The 18,755-nt window shown below is 47.1% G+C and overlaps 1 protein-coding gene across 1 annotated transcript in view; it reads right to left on the minus strand.

Moving 5' to 3' along the window:
- Positions 1-18,755, minus strand: part of KMT5C (lysine methyltransferase 5C) — a 176,932-nt gene that overhangs the window by 142,059 nt on the left and 16,118 nt on the right. Inside the window, exons 3-4 of the mRNA XM_085616374.1 lie at positions 17,010-17,175; positions 1,385-1,494 (exon numbers count right to left, since the gene is read on the minus strand). Of these exons, the coding sequence (XP_085472500.1) occupies positions 1,385-1,494; positions 17,010-17,175 (276 nt within the window). The remainder of the gene's footprint in view (positions 1-1,384; positions 1,495-17,009; positions 17,176-18,755) is intronic.

Consider the following 18,755-nt stretch of genomic DNA (forward strand, 5'->3'; position numbering starts at 1 on the left):
ATGAGGCTTTGTTGTATTTCACCTCTTCTTAGCGCCCCTGCATCTCCATTCTGATTGAGTGGAGATGCAGGGGCACTAAGAAGAGGTGAAATACAACAAAGCCTCCTTAACAAGAAAATGGTCTTTAAAAGAAACGCCCGGCCCCCATAGCTCCGCGCTGCTGAAACCGGCGATATAAAAAAACACAGGTATGATGTCTGCAAGGTCCGCGGGCCGCCAAGGAAGGCTTGCCGGGCCGCTGGCTGCCCGCACTATGAGTACCCGTCCTCTAGAACATTACTTTAATTTGTGACTCACTTGATACTAATATCAAAAACTGGCAAGCCAAAGAGTCAAAACCCTGGCCCGCTTGCCTGCAACAGGCAGCTCAGAGATTCTCTTGTTTGGAGTGAAGATGTCTAGATCAGTGGGTTAATTTATTCATGCGGTTGCAGATTCAGTCAGAGCGGGACAAAAAGTTCCTGTCAGCATGTCCCACTGGGATGGGGTGCCAAGGGTTAAGTTGGTTGTGGGTAGATCTCATGGTTGTCAGAACCTTGGAATGCACAAGAGTCCTGAATGACGGAGGTCATTGCCTCTGAGCTGCAACTGCGAATCAGCAGTGCAGTAGCCATCCAACAGGGACCAGAAATCACAAACTGTGCTAGTTGAAGTATGTTTAACTGAGACGGAGCAGCATGCTAGGGATATCTGCCAACTTCTCTCTTCAGAGTAGAAGTAAACTTGCGAGAAATAGCTACCGTTTGGGGGAGTGGAGGCAGTAGGCCATCTTGCTTACGTTCTAGCTAAGCCCTGAGCAATATTGGTCCATCAAATGGATTCTTCTGACCAAGGAATTGTAGGATTCTTCTGGGTCCATGAAGATGAGGCATATCTATATCTATGCTCTATAAGGACCTACAGCCACTGTGTTTTCTGTAAATCACCTTATCAAAGGACTCGTGCTAAGGGTCGGAACATGCACGTGAGACCTTGTTCTTATTCTAAATAAGAGGATAGTAGTTTTTACCAGCAATCAATCCATTTGGTCTACTTTCTGAAACTAGGAATAAAAATATCCAATGATGAATATGCAAAGGTACGAGGAAAACGGGCAGGAGAGAACTGCAGACAGTAAATTTTAGAAAGGAATTTTATTAGTAACTAGGGGAGAAAATGTTTATCTTAAATAATGTAGATGACTTTGCTTTTGGAATAAAGTATGTCCGCCTATGCAAAGCCAACCTTCTATGATGCTGTTCTGCTGTACAAACTACTCTTTTATGAAGTGAATAGTTGATAATACATTGTGACAACATCAATTCAAATCAAATATTGTCAATGTAATGAGATAGTCAATACTTTCTTACCAATGGTGCGACATAGAAAAAAAATAGGAATTTACCATGTCTTCATTGAGACCACTTTGGCACCGTTCGTTTCCAATGAGTAGCGACTGCAAGGAAGTATCCGAAATCCACTCTCAGGAAGAAATATCCGCAGGTATTTAAAAATCTGTGAAGGAGACAATTACTAGTTACTTTTCACCAGACTTGAAGGAACATGAAAAATATGGTGGCTTACAAAATTGCAAACAGATTCCTTTAAAAACTATGCTAAACAGATGTCTATGCACCAAGTATCAATGTGTTAGCCCAAAATATTTTGACTAGATGCCAATCATTTTTTTATCATCCAGCGAATAAAAGTGACATCGCTCTAGACAAAAAAGGTGGTCAACAGGAAGAGAGTTTAATGTGGGGATGTAGGAAAATGGAGCAGTAGTTGTGTGGCCTGCACTAGTAATGGGTCTGCAATTGTCCACCACTGGGAATCGCACACCCCATTATAGTGCTTGACTCTCAAAGGGTAGCTTTGCAGAGCATTCCTAGGTTTACTCAAGAGAGGTGGTGGGAGCTAGTAATGTCCATTAATGGAATACTTTTGGGAGGACACTGTGTAATCATTCTTATCCTTCCCAAAGGGAGGTCTAGAGAAATAAATCTCAAGTCCGGACATTTACTTGTATTAGAAATACAGTAATGGAATATCACTTTGAATGACGGTGCACCTGATATGGGCAATAAAGCAGGTTTACTTGGCATATGAGCGGGTGTTCACTTTGGGTCTGCCCTCTCCCACAGGCAGATGCATGGGGTGCTGTGGCCTTTCTGGACACGTGGGTGAGTGCGCCGGGACTCCTCTCTCCGGACACTGGGGCACAGTGATGGGGTCCTGGGCCCCCCCTCAGCTTTGCGGGCGCACCACAGCACTCCCTGCCTCAGTTTTCTTCACCGGGCCCAGGGATGGGGTCCCAGATTCATCTGCATCTTCGTGGGGAGTGCAATGGCAGTCCACGGCTTCTCTTTTTTGCTGTCGGCCCAGGATTTGGGTCCTGGGCCCCTTCCCGCTCCTGTGGGGAAAGCACAACGGTGCTTCACTGCGGAATCTCTTTTCGGGGGGCAGCCTCGGGGCCCCGACCCATCCCAGAGGCAGAGATCTGGTTCGGCGGTCGAATACCACATGCTTTGCCACTGTAAAAAGGTTGAAGGTCGCCCAAACCTTCTCCAGAGCATATCTCGGTTCCTGGTGGGCTGTTTTTGACAATTCTGGTATCCTTCTGTTCCTGATGGTGAGCACTTGTCAACTGGTGCCCTTTCTTCAGGCCTCCTGGCCTGCAAGGGTGACAACTTTTGCAGGGAGCTTGTTTCACTGGATCCCTGCACTAGCCTTTCACTGTTTTCTCTGGGCCTCCTTCTCCTTTCTCAGAGCCCAGACTTTCCCCCCCAACTAGTCCTCAGGAGGCTTAACCGGACCAGCTCGCCTGGGGTCGGTCAGAGTCCTGGGGCCTGAAGGCAGTCAAGGGGTACCTCTTTCATACTGTCAATGGCAGCTGCCTCCAAGTCCAGTGTCCATCAGAAAAGTACAAACAAGAGAGCACTCTCCTCGGTGCAGGACCTTTTAAGTGGGGGTGAGGTGTCCAGTAGGGCCGCGCCTCTGGCCTATTCTGATGTGCCACATCATCTCTCCACCCATGTTCCAACCTCCTTGCACAGTCTTCTGGGATAGCTAAAAATGGTGTCACCAGGAGCACATGTACTCTGGGAATCTCAGGTACACCCCTTCGTTGACCTTACTGCCAGGTCCTCCCTCTACCAAATCTTCAAAGGAGCGTGCATCTGGCTGGGCTCCAGAGGTCTCGGCTCCTTCCTTTGTGGAGTGTCCTGGGCAGGCACTCTTCCTGGCACATGATGACAGCTAGCTGATTGATGTACAGTAGTTCACCCAATCCCGCCTTCCATCAGGGCTGGCTTAAGCACTGGTAATTGCTTTCTTTGAGGGATGAGGCATTTGTTCCTGCAACTAGAAAGAAAAGTAAATAACCCAGCCGACCAGGTGGAAAAAGGCCTGGGCTCTGATCCTGAGTGGAGTCAGAGAAATATGACATTCCTCGATGACCCATAGGTTCTACAGATATGCTTATGAACTTCACAGACTTGTTCTTTTTATACAGGCTGCAGTGTACATCAGTGCAGCTCTTGAGTTTCTACCCCAAAGAGAACTGGAGCTGTGCCCCAAGGCAGCCTTTCTCATAAGAGTATTATGAAGTGTCCCTACAATCAAATAGTAAAGCACACCAACTATCCCTTACATGAGTACACCTACATGATAAGGCCAATCCCAGGTCACTATCCAATTCTAAATTGTCCCTTCTGTGCCAGGCTATCAGTGCACAGTTTCTGGGCTGCACATGACAGGAGTCTCACCAACACGTGTGAGCACATGTTGACATGTAACCAGCCAAATGCCCCTTACCCTGGCTGCGTCGCAACAGCCTTATCTAAAAAGGCGGACACTGGTGGTAAACACGCACAGTCCATTTTATCACGAGTTTACAGTAGGCGAGTCACAGGTTATGAGGCTCCCCACAGCAAAAGGTCAAAAACCAGGAAATCAAAAAGCAAAAGTTGTGGGCAGATAGGATGGTTAGAACCAACTTCTTACAGGGAATATTAAAGGTTAGACACTGAAGTCCTTTATTTAAGTTTGTGAAAAGTCATGTGCTTTAATTTCTTGGGAGGACTCTTATGGACCAGGCAAAAGTGGTGTACAGCCGGTGCTGTACACTTTCATTGCACTTTAAGAGAACAAATATTAACGGTTATGTTAACTGGGGGTTAGTGGACAAAGAAGCGAGGACCATCAGGACCTCTTGTCTCTGTTAAAAGTCATCAAAGTCAATATAGTATGCAGAAACGGTTCATAATATTGATATGCAAGGATTACAGGTAAACATTCTTATAAAGTGAGAAACAGCAAGAAAGTTTTAGTTGAAATGTTCCTCTTTGATGATACAGGAGCTTGCACTGCTAAGGATTACATGACAGTGCAGGTCTCCACTTACTTGGCTAGCACCTTAAGAAATTTAAAGTTAATCAATTACACATTAGATAAATTATGTCACTGTGGTAAATAAGGAATATGTGGCCCCATGATTTCTTCTCCTGCTTATATGCATTACACTTTGTTTTTAATTTAGAATGCGCAAACACTAAATGCAAGTTAGCTGTAAGTGCATGTTCTAAAACTAAAAGGTAGCTGTAGTAAACTTGGCATTTGTTGCAGTTGCACCCACTCCCACCCCCCACTTCTTGCCCCCTAGGGCATGGGTGTTAAAGAGGGTCCCTAAGGGTTACAGCATATTTTATGCCACCACAAAGGGACCCACATACAAATTTCACACAGGCTGCCATTGCAGGTTGCGTGACATGGTGCAAACCATAAGTGAAAAAATGACATGACACTCCTGTGTGTCATGCCGCAGTCACTACATCTAATATATGCACGTCACCCCTACAGCAGGCCTTTGAGTCCTAAGGCACAGTGCATTGTATTCTATGTGAGGGCATATCTGCATGTTCTATTACTAGATATTGCAAGGGAGCAGGGAAGCCATCTTAAGGTATATACTGGTAACTGGTGAAAACAAGTTACCCAGCTACATAATGGCTTCAATGAAACCTATGATGCTTGGTATCAAACACCTCATATTCATAAACCCACGCCAATTTCAGTGATGGATTTCCTCTGGTGTGCTGGCTGACTGGTCCAGTCCAGCCAGGCACCACAGACGTGTTTCTGACCCCCTACCAGATGAGAGCTGTGAGAAAGTGGCTCTGTATATACTGTTCCCAAATAGGTAAAGGGTGTACAGAGTCCACAGTCCCCAGAGGTTTGGCAGAGGCTAAAGTTACATATAACCTTACTCTCTAAAGTGGTAGCTTGGTCGAGCAGTAAGGCGGTATCAGAGGACAGTGTAAAGCATCTGTTGCACACCATCAGTCAGCAAATTGTCTCACACACTCAATAACTGAACTCTAGGCCAATGGTTTATATATAAAAAATATATGCTTGTTTTATTTTAGAACCAACAATAGGTATTAAAATATACTTTCTAAGAATGACATGCTTTATATAAATACTTTTGCAATATGCAATTGGCTTTTGTATAAAGTTACAAGTGGTTGCAATAGGCAACACAATTTTAAACACAATAATACATGGAGTTCAATGGAAGTTTCAAGTTATTTGCAATAGATTACTTTTAGGATTACTTTTGTGATTCCAGGACTGGATCCTAGATTCAGTCCTGGGACAGTACTTAGAAACAAGTGATAAAAGTCAACTTAGTTACTGTTATTATTTTTAGACAATATTTTGCTATTTTAAAAGTTGACACTTAGAAAATATTTCATAGAAAACAGTCAATGATTCCCTATGGAAGAAAATTCAAGTTGCAGGTATAGTATTTTCTCGTTACTTTTGTAATCCAGTACTGGGTGCCTAGACTCAGTACTGGGACCTTTATCCAAAACAGGCAAGTAATTACGTTTTCACAATGTATACGATTTTTAAAGAATAATTAAAGTTTGCAGAAATCGACAGAAGAAATTTCACAGAAAAACAGTCAATGGTTTCCTATTGAATAAAATTGGGTTACTGGTAAGTACGGTTGTCAATATTTTTCAGAGTCAGTGCTGGGAGCTCACCTAATAGCAGGTGAGTATTTTCGTTTTTGTTACTCGGCTGATTTTTGGTGAATATTTTAAGTTTTTAAAAGTCCACACTTAGAAGAAATTTCAGGAAAAACCAGTCAATGTTACCCTATGGAGAAAATTGAGTTATCGGTTTTAAGGTAAGTACTCAACTGCCAGAGTTAGCAGGTTCTGGGCATAGACTCAGGGGTCTCCCAGGGTCAGGTAGGTACAGTTGTTACACCCTCAGCGGCACAGGGGCAGCCGGGTGCAGAGAGAGTTAGGCCCAATGTTATCCTATGGGAGGCAGGGGGGCCTTGGTTGGTGGATGCTGACTAGCAGGCCACCTGGCTGTGGGAGCTGGGCTCCTGGTCACTTGTTCAGGGCAAATGGGGAAGTAGATAGGTGTAGAGGTTACACTGCCAGGGCCACTCGGGCGGCTTGGTGCAGGGTGCTTTTGAGCCTTTGGGCGCTCAATTGGTTTCAATGGGAAAGCTCCGGTTTAGAAAAAGACTGCAAGCTCGGGGATGAAGATTCTTCAGGTGCCACCACCACTTCGAGAGGCAAGTTGGGTAGTTGGAGGATAGGTAGGTACCCCGGAGTTGGGCACAGGGGTCCGTGGGGCGCCGGGTGCAGGGGTGCCTTTTGGTGTCAGGAAATCTTACCCTCTGTTGATCGCAGTTGGGGGGGGGGGGAGCCTGGTTCCGAGGCTGCAGGCGTCGTCAGGAGCGTCAAGGGAAGTCCTTGGGTGCCGGACTCGGGGTCACAGTCGCCGTGGGGTCGTCCTCGTGGTCTTGGTTCACTCCGGCACAGGCCAGGCTTGGCGGGTGCAGAGTGTGAAGGGTTCGCGGTTCCGGTCTGATGCCAGGGATTAGAAGCAGATTTTGAGTACAGCCTCTACTCATGGGAGTCCCAGGTGCTTAGAGCCAAAATGTAGCCAGGTCCTCCAGGGTTTGTGAGGTTGCTGACCACAAGAGATGCCGGGTTGGAGCAGGAGCAGGTTTGAGGGTCGACAGGCGGTAGGGCTGGAGCCAAAGCAGTTGGTGTCTTCCTCTTCTTTGCAGCTGCAGGGCAGGTCTTCTTTCTTCTTGCTCTTCTTTGTATTTTGGAATCCGGAATCTGGGGAAGGAAGGTTCAGGGTGCCCCTAAATACTAGATTATGGGGCGTTACAGGTAGGTAAAGGGCAGGGACCAATGGGTCCCTGACTTGGGGTGGGTACACCCCCTATTCTGCCACTCTCCTGTGGGAGGGGGGGCAGTAGCCTAGTCCTGATTGGATAGGGCCTCCCATCTTCAAGATGGCGAGCGCCCGGAGATGTGCTTCACCTCGCCTCCCCCACCTGAGGGGTGAGGTTGGCAGGCTGGCACATCCCCTGTCCTTATTTGGGGTTTCCGGCCAAGCTTCCCGCCAGAGTGGGGGGTTGCAAGTGGCTTGGGGAAGTTCACAGAGGCGGCATGCCTTTGAAGCTTCCCCCTGCCCATCCTGGGGGAGGAGATCTAGCACCTCGCCCAGGATGTGCATTGTTGCAAGCCCAGGAGAGCAGGGGCTCTCCTACCCAGGGGTCCAGCAACATGTCTGCTGTGTGGCATCCTAGGCAGCCTCTCAGACCAGACGTGGATTGTAGGTTAGGTTTCAGGGGGCATCTTTAAGATGCCCTCTGTGGTGCTTGGTACATTAAATCCCACACCGGTATCAGTGTGGGTTTAATGTGCTGAGCAGTTTGATACCAAACTTCTCAGTCTTCAGTATTGCCATTATGGTGCTGTGGAGTTTGTGTTTGACAAGCTCCCAGCACCATGTACTCTTAAATGGCAGCACTGCCCTTAGAGGGCCCAGGAATGGACCTGGGTACTGTAGGGGCACAGGGCTCATGCTCCTGTGCCCACACCACTGGCATAGGGCACCCAGCTGGAGGGGTGGCTGATGTATGCCAGGGCAGTGTAGGTTGTGGGCATGGCACACATGGATGTGTGCCATGTCGACTCTCTGTTTTGTCCTGTATCCAGACACTCAGCCTGCAAGGGCAGTGTGTGTGTGTTAGGGTACAGGGCCTCTAAGGGTGGCACAATGAGTGCTGCAGCCCTTAAAGGCCTTCCCTGGTCACAAGGCCCTGGGTACCTAGGGTAACATTTACCAGGGGCTGACATGTGGCCAGGGTTTGTCAATTTGGAGGTCTTGGTTTAGGGAAGGAACATAGGCCCTGGGCACCTGATTGGCAGGAGCCCAGGGCACACTCAGTCAAAGTACATTCAGCAATTCAGCAAAAAGTGGGGGCATACCATGCAAGAAAGATGGCACTTTCTCACAAGAGTGCTTACACCTCCTTCAAGCAGGATGACCAGTGATCTGCACATCAGGGCGAAGGCTTTAAAGGCCTCTTCTGTTTTTGATATGTGACCCAAGGCTTCCCCAGACAGAGGAAATGTTACCTCCTTCTGGCACCGGGACAGGCAGGACATTTAGCTATGCAGGAGGAGTGTTGCACTGCCAGGCTGGACACACCTCTAGCGTGAACAACCTGAAGTGAGAAATTCCACCATCTTGTGTGTGGTGGAAATAGGAATTTTGGGACAGAAGGTTTCCCACTCCCCAAAGGAAGTGGTCATCTAGGAACTGTAGTGACCTCGAGGTAAGTAGCCCATTGGCTACTACTCCCCACTCCCGTTAACACCCATATATTTAGAATTTATGGCACCCCCTGATACAAGTTTGATGGCCAAGAGTACTGACCTGATAACAGAGGAGCAATGAATGATTTGGCACCGGCCTGCCTGCTGCCACTGACAATTGTGGAAGAAAGACTTGTTGTGCCACTGTGTGGACTCCAAGAAAGCCAGAGGGCTGCTAGTGCTTTGGCAATTGCCTGAGAAACTCCCCAGCAACCGCAAGGTCAGGTCCACTATCCTGTCACTCACCGAGACTACAGACGCTGCAGCCGCCCACTAAGAGGTCACCCTGCTCCTACAGATCAAATCTGTCCTCCCTCCAAGTGTGTGGACATCAGGGCCTGGGGCACTGGACACCTTCAGCAGTCAACGCTTGCTGTGTCTAGTCCGGGCACCTACACTAAGAAAAACCGACTAGCTACTCAAGGGACTTCAGGGACAGTGAGACCCACATTGTGAGTGGCCCCGCTGTCTTGTTTGACCCTCTTTAGCAGTAACCAAGACAAAGAGAAAGCATCTCTTCACTGCCACCGACACCTCAAAGTGCCTCCGCACCCGCACCTCAAGCAGGTGACCCTGACAACGGGGTTCCAAGGCCCTCAAAGGCTAAGCCCACCCTTGGGTTTAGCAAGACTGGACATTCAGTCATCGCCTTCAGCCTCTTTTTGGAGGCCCAATTCCAACCGTGAGTGACTCCAGCACTGAACCAGACGGCAAAAGACACCACTGCACCAGAGCCCCACAGCCCTAGGATAAGTGGACCAATGGTGTCCCTACGTGCCCAAACATCTCAAGGGTTGAGCCCCCATGTGGGTTCCCCCGAACTGGTCCCCCAGTCCAAGCCTGCAGCCTTTTTCTGACCACTGAAGTTAATGGGACACCCAACGCCATAACACACCTCTGCACCTGGACGCCCCAGAGCCTCCTGACGTGATCTGTTGGTGTGGCCTTGGACCGTGCCCTATACTCAACTGAAATCCCAGAGGGGGGTACCGTAAATTGCTTTTAAGTGCCCAGATGCAATGCATGTTTTCTCCAATAGGATAACATAACCTCAACAGAAATTGCACTGTCAACTTTTGAAGCACATTAAAATTCATAATGCGAAAAGTACTTGCCTGATTCCAATATTGGTATCTAAATTCATATAAAAAGACGTTTTCATAAATTGGTGTTGGATTTCTTAATTGAGTGCGTCTCTCATTACTGCCTTTGTGTGTACAATAAATGCTTTGCACTACCATCTGATATGCCCAACTGCTTGCCCACACTAACGCAAAAGAGAGCATTTGGGTTACCATTCGTTCCTCTGTCAGTCAACTGGGGTTTGTCTGGACTCTTTACACAGAGTACCTCTATTTAGTCCACTATATAGAGAGACAGCTTCCTACATTGATGGGGCAGCGGAGGAATACAAGACTTTACATTTACTGTACCACTCTCAGTATTGTGACTCCACTTAAGAATCTACAATTGACTTTAGTGGCCAAAAATATTTGTTGAATTTTTGAGTTTTTTCTTTCCAAATTTCCAATCTGGTCTGTTAGGGTCTTGGTTAAGTCCCCTAGACCTTGTTCTTTAGAAATTTTATAAGTGTACTAGACAGTTAGGCCCTTTTAAAAGTTTAGTCTGGTAGTTGTTTTTTAGGCCAAGCCTAGCGGCAGAGCGCATGCACTGCTCGCTCTGCGAGGCATGCGGTAGTTGAGTATGCGGTGTAAGCCTGCCCACTCTCAGCCCATAACTTTCATTGGCTGGTATCATTGTCCTTGGTAAATGCTGGTTTCCGATTAATTGTGAGGTCTGTTACTACCTCCTTGTTACAACCCTGTCTCCATTTGGTACCACCCATGAGGACTGGATCTTTTACTCGTATTGTTACACAGTCTCCATCATAAGTCGGCAAGCACTTTTTTTCTTTAATGATCTTTCCATACCACCCACAACATCTCAGCAGGCCCTCTGGTTTTACTAATGTATATATTTGAATTATAGCGTGTCCGCCTTAACTATAGCGGCCAAGATTAATTATTTACTTTATGCTGGCCGCTTTCGTAATGTATGTATTAAAATTAAAGCGCGTCCGCTTTAACTGTAGTGGACGTGCTTATTTATTTTATTAACAGTGCAGGCCGCTTTCGTTAGGGCCGAGCAAAAGGGAGGGGGGGGGGGAGGAGGTTTGGGTACAACGTTATAACATTTGCAATGTAAATCAGACTCACATTTCCGTACGTTCAAGCTGTTGTCACTGTAAATGACAGTGCAGTTTATTTAGGTTTTAAAAACCAAAACATAAATAAAAGGCATTGTAAGTTACAATGCCATTAGCCCAAAATTGCATAAACGCAAGACCTATTGCATTGCAAATGCTTGTTCCTAACTTACCAAAAAGGTTCCAACTGTTCGCTATAGAAAACAAAAAAAAGAATTGAGATGGGCTGTAGGGTACTTGTAGCAGTACCCCCCTCCTCCCCCCCCCAACACACACACACACACTGACTGTTTTTTTATGCATCTTTGCCTGGAGTGTACTGGGCTCTTGCTAACCATGTCCTCAGTACTAGTATTCTTTCCTGAAAAATGTACAATTGTTCCCTCAATTGGCACAACCTTTAGCACCCTCTCCAAGTCCCTAGTAAATGGTACCAAGGGCCTAAAGGTACTTCAGAGGCCCCTTAGGGCTGTAGTACAAACTGTGGCACCCTAAGTGACCCCTCATCAAGCACAAGCAGTACTGTCATTGCAGGCTGCGTGTCTTGGTGCAGACAAAAGTGAAAACACGACATGTCACACATCCCTGTTTGCCATGACCCCTAACAATGCATGTGATATTTGTAAGCCACCCCTACAGCAGGCCTCACATCCCTAAGACAGGGTGCTGAATATTACATGTATGGGAATACCTGCATGAGCAGATATGACCCTGTGCTGGTCAGTCCAATTACTGCCAGTACAAATGACCGGGGAAGCCATTTAGAACATGTGCTGAACACTGGTGAAGACAAGTTCCCCAGCTACATGATGGCATCACTAAAAGGTTTGGTATCGAACATATCTTACTGGTAAACCCACACTGATGTCAGTGTCAGATTTACCAATACATGCACTCAGAGTGCACCTTAGAAATTCCCCCTAAAAACCTACCAGTCTGTGGTGTGCTTGCTGACTGGTTTCTGCCAGCCTGGCACCCAAGACATTGTTCTGACCTCCTAGGGTGAGAGCCTTTGCTCCCAGGAGACCCAAAACAAGCACCTGTCTGAGAAGAGGGTGCAACACCCCCTTCCACAGGATGAACTGCTGATTAGCCTCCTTGAGCCAGCGAACTCCAAACAAGCGGCCGCCTTTGCAATGCAAATCTGGCTCCCCTCAAAGGAGAGGAAGCCACTCCCTTGCCCAGAGTCCCTTTGGCACATGGACAGGTGGGAAATTTGGCTAGTCAGGTAGGCGTGTCGCCTCGAGGCTAGTACCACCTCTAAGGTGGCCTACTACACGGTGGACACTATTTTTCAGAAGTAGCCATCTTTGGGTTATGCTCACTTTACACAGGAAGAGGTCACATAAGTGGCGTAGTGACCCCAGAGTCAGTAGCCCATTGGCTACTACCCTACATTTTCCTAGTGTCCCTAAATTCAGTATTTAAGGGAGTGTGTGGCACCAGAGAAGCAGATCCTACCAAAACACAAAGGACACGAAGAGCTGCAAAAGCAGAGGACTGGGGAAGGCATTTGACTTGGCCCCAGACCTGCTGTCCTGTCTGCGGTTCTCTGTTGAACCTGCGCCAAAGACGACTTGTCCAGCAGTTGTGTGCCTACAAAACCCTGGAGGACTGACTACCTTCAATAAATACTAAAATTTCACGGAGAACAGCAGAACTGTGCCATGCAACCTGCAGAAACTCCAAAAGAAGAAGACTGAGGCCTCCAGAACCGCCAAAACCAGACACCCAAAGCCACCATTGCACCAGTAGCCTTTGGCCCAAGTTGTAGTGGGTCACTGGTGCCAACACGGTCCCCTCAAGTCTATCGTGGTTTCACCTCTCGTGGACTCCCGAATGTCACCTGCAGCATCTGAATGCAGGTCCCCTAGACTGCAACTGCTCCAGGTAAGAATATCTGATGCATAGAGACACCTCTGCAGCCGCCACACCCGGGCTGTGGAGAAGAGGACCCATTGTGTCTCTACGTCCTTGAGCATCACAAACCTTAAATCTCCCCTGTTGGGCCACACAGACCGGCTTTCTAGCCAGTGCCTGCAGCCTCTTTTTACAGAGAAATATCCCCATTGAACTCCTGATGCTGATTTGCACCCTGCACATGGCCGCCCTCTTGCCACTGGTGGTGTACTATTGGTGCTGCCTTGGACCTAGCCCACCCCTTCCATGAACTCCTGGAGATTGGTCCTGTAAGTTGATGTTCTACACCTGTTTGCAGAACTTGTTCTTGCTTCCATAGGATAACATTGCAGAACTCAAACATTGCACTGTGTCCCATTTTTGAAAACACAGAACGTTTTTTCTGATGTCTAAACATATATAAAAGATAGTAGCTATTTTTATAAATGCTAGAGTCGTGTTGCTATTTATTAATCATTGTGTGCCTTTGCAAATGTCTTGAGCTCCTCTGTGTTAAGCCTAAGGTTGCTCGGCCAAGCTACTCCCTAATGGAGCACTTTGGGATTGCATAGCAAACTCACGTCCACTAGTAAGGAAACCCCTGGACTCCTTACACGGTACGTCAACTTTTTGATATAGAATATAGAAAGCCAACTTCCAACATGAGCCTGACACCCATCTCTGGTGGAGGCAAAATCTTAAATAGGGAGAGAGGAAACCTTTGCCTCTAAAATAACCAAATTAATTGCCCCCAAATATGTTGAGGGTGACGAATAAGCAAGTGGTTCACAGCCTTTGAGAGGGCACATAGAACAAGGAGGTTACACCAGAAACACTGGGGCTCTCAACTCTGGGGGCTGTTCAAGTAAGTGCAGGGATAGTCTTCTGACACTGAGTGAGACACCGGCTGATTCCCATGCCCTCATGAAGGATAACCTGACAGGACTTTGGACTCACCACTGAGGAGTACAGGATTAGGTTCAGAGACTAAAAAACCTGAAATGAGACCTGGGTAGATTATGTGGACCTCGCTGTCAAACAGTAGGTGGCTGGCTGAAAGGCTAACGAGGTGCAGGACAATGAAGGGCTCTATAATTTGATTGCGAAGGAGCACATATTAGCAAACTGTACATCACAAAAGTTACATCAGCATCTAGTACACACATTACTTTCTGGTCCCAGTGAGATGGCTAAGAAAGCTGACAAATGGGTTAGGACTAGAATTCCCAAAAAGCAACTGGCGGAGATTAACAACAACAAAAAAAGGAAGGGGGGGGGGGGTGGTTCAGGTCCACAAAAGGGAAAAGGAGGTGACAAGTCCTCCAAAGAATTTCCTTCAGAGACTCAGACCCCTAAGAAGATTGTAGCACATCCCACCCCACGTATACCTGTGAAAAGGGTAGTGGGGACCCCAAGCTAAAAAAAATAAAAAAGTCATGGACGGACTGTAGCCCCTGCTTTGATTGTCAGCAGGTTGGGCACTTCAGATGGGGCTTAGCTTGTACCAAGAAAAAGGAAGGCATTGGGGTTGACAGTGTAGCCTTTGAGGACTGTTCCTCAGAAGAGGACATCCTTGTAGCTTTTAACAGGAAAATTGCGCCAGAAGATGAGCTGGTGATTCCAGAAGGAAGCAGGCACTTCCATCCCAATGAGGAGAATGGAATCATAGTCACAACCATAAGGGATACCTGTGCCTGTGATATCATTGTGCATGGCAGGATGGTATCCTCAGGCCAGTATATCCCAGGTGAGACTAGAAGAGTAATGGCTGTCCCAGGGGATGTACTTTTAGGCCTGTGGATTTAGTACCCCTAGAAATAGCTGGGTCCCTTAGTTAGAGCAGGGTGGTAGTAAGTACAAATCCCCCCACCTCCCTTGATTGGCTCCTTGAAAACAGCCTCGAAGAGGTTGGTCAGAGCCCAAAGGAGGAACTGGTCCAGTGCCGGTCCTCTCCCAAGGATTTTGGAGGTGCTGAACCTACTGCAAGTACAAGTATGCCCCGAAAGAAGAGAATTGGGAGAAGGTGTAGGAAAGAGCAGCACCTTTAGCTAAAGTTCAATTGAGCCAAGGAGATCCTGCTCCAGCAGGAGAGGACTCCACAGTTGGCATTGGTGAAGACCGACCTACTTAAGAAGTTTTGACTAGTCAGGCAGCTGTTAAGCATGAGATGATGGCTCCTCGGCTAACAGAAGAGAGAGTGGATGGAGGATGTTTGCTACAAGATGTAGTAACAGCCCACTCAAAAACAGCAGACAGGCCCCTTGAATCCAAAGAATCCTGTACGTTAGCTCCTTCACATGTCAGTGAAGAGCTAAAGATATGATTCTGGGCAGTGACCGCAGTCAGTAGGCTCTGCTGGGTACTAGCTTTTATGGCTACACTGTCCTTGGCCTGGTGGCCTGACCCCTTGTCAAACAGCAAGTTTGGTCCCCTGACACGGTTTGTGATGATGGGGTTACTAAAACCTCTTTGGGCAAGCTGTGAGTTGCCCTGGCAAAGAGGGAGTTAGCAGAGGTAGCTACCTCTAACACAAAGGAAAGGAGAAAAGTTCAAACCGATCTAGTGCATCTTAAAATAGGTCCTGTTACTGTTGGAATAAGTGATCTGCACAGAGGCAGTGACCTGGACAGGAGGATTTGAGGCAGAGTAGGCCATGCAACAGTGTAGCCTGTTTCCTTACTCTCTTCCTCGCCTGACAGACTACGAAGACTACCAGGTTGTGGCAAAGTCTCCTGGCCTGTTGGGTTGGGATGGGAGGAGGGAGTAGTGTAGGAGAGTGGGCTTTTATTGTAATTGGCTCCCTACTGCTTGCCTCTTTTTTTAGCTACTAGATGCTGATTTTCAACTCTAAAAGGGCACGGAGGCCTTCTAACCAGACCTCAGTACCAGTGCTTCTTCCCTAAAACAAGGTGAATCATTTGTGGAGTTTCTTCAGGTGAGGGGTGATGTGGTACATTTGGGAGAGGTCGAGGATGAGTCTGGATGCTGAGTTCTGAATGGTCTGTAGTCTCTTCAGGAGGTGTGTGGTAATTCCTGCGTAGAAGTGCATTGCCATAGTTCAAGCGGCTGGTGATAAGGGTTTGAGTGACGTACGTCTGGTGGAGACCTGGAGCCATTAGAAGATCTACATACGCAGAGTGAAGAAGCAGGCGGAGGAGACTGCGTTGATCTGGTTCCTCATGGTGAGTTTGCTGTCCAAGAGGAAGCGAAGGTTCTGGGTGTAGTACGAGGATGTGGGAGAGGGCCCCAGTTCAGCCAGCCACCAGAAATCGTTCCACAGGGAGGAGTTGTTCCCAAAGATCAGTACTTCCGTCTTGTCTGTGTTGAGCTTGAGGTAGCCGATTTGCATCCAGCCGGCCATTCACAGGTGGAAGCTGGCCCTTGTCTTCAGTTAGATTTTTAGATAGCGAGAGGATGAACTGGATGGCATATGTCGTATGTGTAGGAGATAATGTTCAGGCCATGCTTTCTGATGATGTTGGCCTGGGTGGGTGTGGGGGGGGGGTGGGGGTCATGTAGGCACTGAACAGAGGGAGGAACCTTGATGGCTGTTGCAGATGTTCTGGGGCTTCGTGGTGAATGGTGGAAGGCGGATTATCTGTGTTCTTCCGATAAGGAAGGATGCAATCCATTTGTGGGTGTCCTCTTCGATTCCAATGTGATGAAACCTCTCGATCAGGGTGTCATGGGACACAGTGTTGAGGCCACTGAGAGGTCGAAGAGGATCAGGGCAGCCAATTCTCTCCTGGTCTAGGAGGGCTCTGATGTCCGTGGCTGCGGTCAGGCGGTTTCGGTGCTGTGGTTTGTGCAGAACTCGACTGGGATGCGTTCAGAAGTCCATTGCTCTTGAGGTATTCCACAAGTTGGTGGTTGATGTCCTATTCAAGGACTTTGGCGGGAGAGGGAAGCAGGGAATTAAGCCAGCAGTTTTTGAGCTCGCTGGAGGTGGCAGGGGGGGAGTTGGCTTCTTGAGAAGGGATTTGATTTCTGCGCATTTTCCACTCGTCTGGGAAGGTGGCAGAGGTGATGGATGTGTTGAAGATCACACAAAAAAAATCTGGCCCAACCAGCATGAGGTTGGTTGAATCAGAAGGTACAGAAGTAAAAACGAATACAATTATAATGAGCTGAACAAGAAAGAGAATTCCTTATAAGGACAACTCTGGAAAACACTACAGGTTCAGCACAACAGAACATTAACTGTGATGGGAAGGTCTTACGTGTGCCTTGAGGGTGGCCTCCTGCTGCCTGCTACGGTTCAAAAAGTACTGGCATGCCCACTCTCCCATGGTCAGTGCTCGATAGGCTTCCTCCAGGTCCCGCCGCTTCAGGAATGTCTGCAGTGCCTCCTTCAGGTGCTGCTGTCTTCTTATAGGTGGAAGAGTGCTGGGAGAGCAAAAGAACCAAAGAGTAAGGGGTTATTGAGGAAATAAACTGCACAGTAACATCAAAAGGAGTAACTGCTTTAGAGCAACCAGGCTCACAAGAGAGGGAGATTGTAGCATTGTTGCCACACAATCACTTCCCAACATCTAGAGTGGGAACATAGATCTGTAATGTCATCTGCCTGAGTAACTTACATTTCAAAGTATCCAGCATTCGAACAAATAGAATTGGAGGCCCAACTTGAAATGTTTTAGTAGATTTTTTTCTGGGAACAACGGTTATCTCCAGCTCGAATATACAGTTCTGCACTACTCAACTCTGGATCAGCTTTTTACATGGTCATTAATAAACATGATTTCATGATGCTAATCTTTCTCCCTCTAAACATTAATGAGACGTGATTTATTAACTCTCATACTACAATGGGAGAACACTCCCTACCGCCAACTACATCCGTCTCTATAGCAATGTTTAGGAGCAGCAATGAGGAAGGACCAGCATTCGTGATTACAGTCCCCTGCATGGAGGACAAAGACCACATCGGGTTCAAATGCATAACCACCTCTACAAATTCCTATGGATAGTCATTATACTGCCATTCTATGAGCCCATTTGTTTTACATGCACATCTCACACATTTCTTTATCTGGCCTTTTTCCAGCTCTTACGTGGAAGGGGTCACTGGTGACATGGACTGACCAATCTTCATCGTGAGCACCCCAAACACAAAGAAAGCCTCAACATACGATTCTCAGTGAATAACAATGTATATATCACAGACTGCTTGCCGATCTATTGGTGATACTATTCCTTAAACACGTCTTAATATGATTTTGGGAAAAAAACGCCTGGTATGACAAGAAAGTTCCTTTGTGGACCTCAATTATGGCTCATCCAGTCACCTTTATCTGATCATTTCTTTCCATAGACATTCAAATGAGGTACACGCTGTCCAAATTCATAGGGGTCTGGAAAACGCAATCATATTGCCATGGAATGGAATAATGTCTTCAACATGCTGTACTCCTGACTCTAGAAGCGCAGCCGTTAATAAACAGTTCAACAAACATTCATTCATTTATTGAAACACTGAGGTCACAAAAGGAAACCATATCCTCTGAACTGAGCATCCTGTTCTATTCTCGATTTAGGCTACAAGATTACAGTTTGCATATCCAGAACTCTGCCTTTTGAGGGAAAGATTGTTCAAACCAAAAACAGACAGTGTTAGTGGTTAGAAACACCTGGAAAAACATGTACATAAACAGTCGCAATAATTTCCAAGAATATGAATTTAGTAACAATCAAAAAAAGCAGTTAAACTAAAATATACTTACAGAACTTCAGACAACTTTAGCACTTTGAGATTGAGCTAGAACCCTGAAGGCACTTAAAACTCTACTAATGGATGTCCTGTGTGCCATCAAGTGTTCTTGGACGTCTTCACTCATCCTGTTTATACTAATGCAAGTAAAAAGAATTTAGTGGGACCGTCAGGCAGCCGGATACAATGTAGCTGGATTGCTATGGCATGGCTAGCCCTCCTTTTTCAATGTCTCTAGTTCTGGGTGGTAAATAGA

This window comes from Triturus cristatus, chromosome 7, assembly GCF_964204655.1.
Source record: "Triturus cristatus chromosome 7, aTriCri1.1, whole genome shotgun sequence".
NCBI classification, from domain to species: Eukaryota; Metazoa; Chordata; class Amphibia; order Caudata; family Salamandridae; genus Triturus; species Triturus cristatus.